Genomic DNA, 7,028 nt, shown 5'->3' with positions numbered 1-7,028 from the left:
CAAGAAAATACGAACACATAACTCCAGTTCTTAAATCCTTACACTGGCCTAAACCCGGTTAAGTTTAGGGCAGATTTCAAAATCCTCCTTTTAACGTATAAAGCATTAAATGGCCAAGGTCCAGCTTACTTGTCGGAACTTATCATGACTTACAAACCAGAGCGCACATTAAGATCTCAAGATGCCGGTCTGCTTATGGTTCCAAGGATTAATAAAATAACAGTGGGAGGTCGAGCTTTTAGTTACAGGGCCCCTAAACTGTGGAATGGTCTGCCTGCTACTATAAGAGATGACCCTTCAGTCTCAGCTTTTAAATCCCGGCTGAAGACTCACTACTTCAGTTTAGCACACCCTGCTTAGAGCTGCTGATTAGCTGTACAGACTGCATCTTTGTTGTTAGTCATTAGCACTAAAACATAAGTAACATGATAGTTAGAATTGGATACTAACCCTCACTTTTTCTGTTTCTCTTCTCGGTACTCAAATGTGGCACTTGGTGCCACGGCCCACCTGTCAAGTTGTTTTTGCCTGCCTAAGGTAAAGTCATCCCAGATGGAGGATCGCAGGAATCGTGGGAAGGAGGGGTCCTTTCATCAGATTGGCTGGTCCAAAACTGTTTCAGCCATGGAAAGGCCAAATGGGGGAGGCGGCTTGATGGATGAGCTCTCCAGGACTCTAAACAAATCCAAATCTTATTATATGATATCATCTACTGTTAAATTCTACTCCGTACTTCTAAAATTTTTATTTTTATACTGTATTGAGGATTTGTTCTGTTCTGTTCTGTGTATTGTATTGTATTGTCCCCCTTCTTTTTGACATCCACTGCACACCCAACCTACTTGGAAAGGGGTCTCTCTTTGAACTGCCTTTCCTGAGGTTTCTCCCATTTTTACCTACAAGGGTTTTTTGGGAGTTTTTCCTTGTCTTCTTAGAGAGTCAAGGCTGGGGGGCTGACAAGAGGCAGGGCCTGTTAAAGCCCATTGCGGCACTTCTTGTGTGATTTTGGGCTATACAAAAATAAATTGTATTGTATTGTATTGTAATTACATTTTAGATTTTCTGTGTATAAATATCTAGGAGTAAACAAGGAGACAACCAAACCAAAAACTGTCATTTTTGCAGGAGCTTTGCATTTGTTAACCTCAGTATATCCAGAACACTACTTTTTACTTCAGAAAAATAAGAAAATGATGGCTTAGCAGAACAAGGGCAATTTCAGGTGTTCTTGCTGAACACAATAATAATTGAGAATTATTCCATTTCTATGTGTATTGAAAAAGAACTAGATTTGCACACTTGCCCCATAGCAACTCACTGTAGGCTGACCCTTTTCGAAAAGCTCATGTAAGATTAAACTAAATAGGTCCTATCCAACTTTTGTCCAAGGCAAATAATAAGCGAGCAAATGACCCCTTTGTGATGAGACCCTGCTGCAGTTGGAGTAACAAAAAGTCTCCTGAGGCTCTGGGAGGGAGGGGGCGGACATATTGGTGGGCTGCTCAGGGAGGACGAGGAGGAGGAGGGCCTGCAACTTGACCTTCATTTGTACAACTTTAGTGAATTATAAACAGTCTAATAAAATTTTATTACCAAATGATTGAGGCATTATCTACTCTATATACAGTGGGTACGGAAAGTATTCAGACCCCCTTCAATTTTTCACTCTTTGTCATATTGCAGCCATTTGCTAAAATCATTTAAATTAATTTTTTCCCTCATTAATGTACACACAGCACCCCATATTGACAGACAAAAAAAAGAATTTTTGAAATTGTTGCAGATTTATTAAAAAAGAAAAACTGAAATATCACATGGTCCTAAGTATTCAGACCCTTTGCTCAGTATTTAGTAGAAGCACCCTTTTGAGCTAATACAGCCAGGAGTCTCCTTGGGAAAGATGCAACAGGTTTTTCACACCTGGATTTGGGGATCCTCTGCCATTCCTCCTTGCAGATCCTCTCCAGTTCTGTCAGGTTGGATGGTAAACGTTGGTGGACAGCCATTTTTAGGTCTCTCCAGAGATGCTCAATTGGGTTTAAGTCAGGGCTCTGGCTGGGCCATTCAAGAACAGTCACAGAGTTGTTGTGAAGACACTCCTTCGTTATTTTAGCTGTGTGCTTAGGGTCATTGTCTTGTTGGAAGGTAAACCTTCGGCCCAGTCTGAGGTCCTTAGCACTCTGGAGAAGGTTTTTGTCCAGGATATCCCTGTACTTGGCCGCATTCATCTTTCCCTCGATTGCAACCAGTCGTCCTGTCCCTGCAGCTGAAAAACACCCCCACAGCATGATGCTGCCACTGCCATGCTTCACTGTGGGGACTGTATTGGACAAGTGATGAGAAGTGCCTGGTTGTCTCCACACATGCCGCTTAGAATTAAGGCCAAAAAGTTCTATCTTGGTCTCATCAGACCAGAGAATCTTATTTCTCACCATCTCAGAGTCCTTCAGGTGTCTTTTAGCAAACTCCATGCGGGCTGTCATGTGTCTTGCACTGAGGTATGTGTGGAGACAACCAGGCACTGCTCATCACTTGTCCAATACGGTCCCCACAGTGAAGTATGGCGGTGGCAGCATCATGCTGTGGGGGTGTTTTTCAGCTGCAGGGACAGGACGACTGGTTGCAATCGAGGGAAAGATGAATGCGGCCAAGTACAGGGATATCCTGGACAAAAACCTTCTCCAGAGTGCTAAGGACCTCAGACTGGGCCGAAGGTTTACCTTCCAACAAGACAATGACCCTAAGCACACAGCTAAAATAACGAAGGAGTGTTTTCACAACAACTCTGTGACTGTTCTTGAATGGCCCAGCCAGAGCCCTGACTTAAACCCAATTGAGCATCTCTGGAGAGACCTAAAAATGGCTGTCCACCAACGTTTACCATCCAACCTGACAGAACTGGAGAGGATCTGCAAGGAGGAATGGCAGAGGATCCCCAAATCCAGGTGTGAAAAACTTGTTGCATCTTTCCCAAGAAGACTCATGGCTGTATTCGCTCAAAAGGGCGCTTCTACTAAATACTGAGCAAAGGGTCTGAATACTTAGGACCATGTGATATTTCAGTTTTTCTTTTTTAATAAATCTGCAACAATTTCAAAAATTCTTTTTTTTGTCTGTCAATATGGGGTGCTGTGTGTACATTAATGAGGGAAAAAATTAATTCAAATGATTTTAGCAAATGGCTGCAATATGACAAAGAGTGAAAAATTGAAGGGGGTCTGAATACTTTCCGTACCCACTGTATATATAAAATCCTAAGCCTAAAAGTGCAACGATTTTATGTGACTTTTTTGTCACACTTTAAATCGGGCTTATTTTAAAACCTACATATGTATGTCTGGTATCATTCTTTTCAGAATTTATCGAACTTTAATGTGATTTTGTTAGATTTTCAGATTCTTATTCTGTTTTTAAATTATAAACTAAAAAATATCAAGAACTCATGTCCCGCGAGACAATAGTTTGTGCCATGCCATTAGATTTAACCACGCACGCCTGGGGCTGGAAATAAAAGACAAAGAGTGGGACAGCTGCTGTACAGGCTTTTAAACGTTCAAAGCGTCGCACGAGATGCAGATCACGCAGTACGGCAGCAGCAGCAAGGAAAGAGGAGGTAAAAAAACAACTGTATTGGTTTCCCATTGTATCACTGTTTAAGAGGGGGTTTCGGAGGAGTGATTACATCTCCTTGGGGTGCGTTCAGCCCCCCTCTTCACAACACGAGCAGCAGAGATGCAAAGTGGCTGGCGCATAGCACAGAAAAGGGGGGGGGGGGGGTTGGCGACCGAAGCGAGCAGGGGGGGAACCCCCTAGTTTCACAATAAAATTTCACAAGGACTTAATAAGTTCAGAAGCACTAAAGGTTAAATAATACAAAAAGAAAAACAAGTCTTTCTGTCATGATGAAAATCGGCATAAGTATCAGATGAGCCGTTTTTTATTTTGCTAATGTAACATAACACTCCTCTGGCTGAAGTCGTTTAGAACAGCCAGTACTTTTTATGTGTCAATGTGTAAACACATCTGGCTTTTTTTTTTTTTTAGTTAACCTCCATTCAAGACTTTTAGTGTACAGAAGGCCATCTTGCCCACACTCCCCAGGACATCTGAACCCGACGTACTTCAAAGTGAAGCTCTGGGGCAGATGGCACTGCCCTCTCCTGTCCCACTAATCCAGTCATGCAGCTTTTCCACAGACCTTTCCCTTTACTTCCTTCCTTCTACCTATAGCATCAAGCTTAGTTGACAGATTGTCCACATCAGCATCACCACTGCTTTAACATCCATTTTGGGGGGGGGGGATCCCCAAGTTAGAAGGTTGCCCCCCACCAAATTGTTCTCCTCCAGTCTCCTCAGCCCCAAAATTTTCATATCGTCAGACAGCTCGTCTTCTTTAGGCTGCCTCTAGGCCTCACCCTCCCCACCTTCACCTTGCTGCCCCACATCCTCTGCCTTTATTTATTATATATAATATCATACTGTAGTTCAGCTCACAATCAAACTTACTTGCTGTGCTCTTTTGCTTTACTCAGTTTTCAGTCTAAATACAGAAGTTGCATATCGAGGAACACATGTGAAAGAGTGCTGGGTGCTCGAGTCGCCTTCCAACTTAAGTATGGCGTCCTATGAGGAATGAGGGCAACTGTACTGGATTTCATTTACTGGCTCTCTTCACTTCTGAAGACGTTTTACTTTATACAGTAGTACTTTTGTTTTGTTGTTCCCTTCTGTTATTCAAGCTGGATAGCCAGGAAGCCACTTGTTAATGTGCTGCCAGCGACCCGATGACGACACAGCCATGGTAAATTCAATTTGCGCTACTAAATAACATCCAGATCCCATCAGACTTGGCAGAGAGCAGACAATCAGATTACTTTCCATCATAGTTACCATTATAGAAATCTATGGAATATCTGCACCGGACGCAGGCTCTTCAACATTCGTTAAGCACAATCTGAACTAATCAAAGCCACTACAGCCTGAGCTACACACGACAAGAGCTCCACTGACGACTAAGATGGCGCATCATTAAAAAACGGAGGCATGCCAGCAACAATTTTCATACTCCAAGCTGACGAAAAACATACAGCTACATGACGGAAGTGAAATAATATGTAACACAACCCCAAATCAGCGTCTCTGTATTGAAGCTGGCAACCCCCCACCAAACACCACAATAAAGGCCACGATTGTTCATTTTATTTTCAAAAGCAGGATTTCCATAGAAAAAACAAAAGTGCCAAATCTCTTCATGGTAGGGTTAATTGTATTTGAGCAAACAAAGTGAAATTTACAGTATCTGAAGATAGGATAGGGATTAACAGACAAACAGAAAGTGACCCATAAAGCGCCCGCTTCAGTTTTATCTACCCGTGCTTCTTAAACCCCTTGCCCTACAACAGAAAGTCCCCATTATGTGTAAACAATTACAACAGGACTGCACTGGTGCCCACAAGGGGGTCCGGGTAGCATATAAAGTGTGGGCCTTAGGAGATCAGAGGCTGAGTAGAGAATACTTACGTGACAGCACAAGTCAGGCCCTTCTTACGCTGACAACTAGCCAGCAATGGTGGCCATCATGCTTTTGAATATTTTAGTAAGCAGCTTTCGGTGTATCAGCAATTTTTTTCTTTATCAAACTGTCCTCGTTTATTGATATTCACATTCAATTCTTTACTATTGCGGCCTACAGAAGCAAATGGCAGCAGCATGCGGTGTTACATGTGTATTTTCGCAAAGGAACCCATGGAACAAACTAAATACAGCACCACTGTGTGCCAATGGGCACAACATTTGAGCTACACCTTTCAGATGGTGACAATGACATACCAGACATGGAGAATGATGGATACTGCATCTAAACAAGAGCCAAAAAACGCATCAGACCTGTGGCCGGAGCATCACTGCTTCAGATTCCTCTCTGCATTTCTTCAAGTAGGAGGGTGCGGGTTACACTCCTGTCAGAATGCGGCCCCTCCGTAAACAGACAGTAATAGCACAGGTACATTAGGTGAAGGCGCAGCACCCACACATTCCTTTCGGGTTTTTTTGTTTTTTTTTTAACATTAAGGTTTTACCGTCCACTTGTGTTTTTTTTTTTTTGTTTCCTTCCTCAGAAGGGTGGAGCTTCTAATTTGTCCATTAAAGACTTGATCCAGCTGGTCCCGTTGATCAGTTTGGTGCTGGCGATGATGTACTCCGTGCCTCCTTCTTCCATTTGTGACAGGAACCGCAAAGCAGCAATTTCTGCATACGTTACTCCCCCAAGAAAGAAAATTAACGTCGTTCTGTTTTCTCCTATTCAACAACAACAAAAAAGAAAGGAGGGAAAAAGATTATGATAGTCTAGAATATTAAAAAGAGTTGGTCAACTTCTCATCTGGACAAAGCTGGCAGCACTGCAAGGATGCTGCAATTTCTCCATTGCTTCAGTACCATCAGCCACTGTTAAGAGGTAAACTCAGAGATGTGCAGGTGGATGAGCCTGTGGTGTCCTGATGATGGACTATCTGTTGGGCAGACCCCAGTTTGTGAGAGTCAAGGACCATGTGAGCAACACTGGAGCACCACAAGGACAGACCTGTCTGCTTCTCTCTTCACTCTGCACACCTCAGACTAAACAGAACAGCAAGTCACTTCACTTGCAGAAATACTCAGATTATTCTGCACTTATGGGGGTGTATCATTAAGGGGGATGAGACAGAGGAGAGGACTCCTGTGGAGAACTTCATGTCTTGCTGCAGAAAGAATTGTCTACAACTTAACATTAGCAAAACCAAGAAACTGGTTGTTGACTTTCACTGCACCAAAGAGTCTCTATGTCCTGTCACTATTCAAGGAGTGCATGTAGAGGTGGTCCACGTTAATGACAGGTTGGACTGGTGTTGGAACAGAGGAACTAGAGAAGAAAAGGCACAGCAGGCTCTTAGTTCTTAGGAAACTGTGCTCCTTTATTGTGAACAGTGACATCCTTCTCATCATCTATAACTCTGAGATGGCCAGTGTGGTGTGCTGGGCCGATAATATTA

At 43.0% G+C, this 7,028-nt stretch overlaps 1 protein-coding gene across 1 annotated transcript in view; it reads right to left on the bottom strand.

Annotated features, from left to right (window-relative positions):
- Positions 1-5,185: 5,185 nt before the first annotated feature.
- Positions 5,186-7,028, bottom strand: part of vps33a (VPS33A core subunit of CORVET and HOPS complexes) — a 36,425-nt gene continuing 34,582 nt past the window's right edge. Inside the window, exon 13 of the mRNA XM_028824335.2 lies at positions 5,186-6,297. Coding sequence (XP_028680168.1) covers positions 6,113-6,297 — 185 coding nt within the window. The 3' untranslated portion in view covers positions 5,186-6,112. The remainder of the gene's footprint in view (positions 6,298-7,028) is intronic.

This window comes from Erpetoichthys calabaricus, chromosome 18 (genome assembly GCF_900747795.2).
Source record: "Erpetoichthys calabaricus chromosome 18, fErpCal1.3, whole genome shotgun sequence".
In the NCBI taxonomy this organism is placed as follows: Eukaryota; Metazoa; Chordata; class Cladistia; order Polypteriformes; family Polypteridae; genus Erpetoichthys; species Erpetoichthys calabaricus.
Note: the sequence above shows the minus strand (reverse complement) of the source record. Positions and strands in the feature narration are given on the sequence as shown.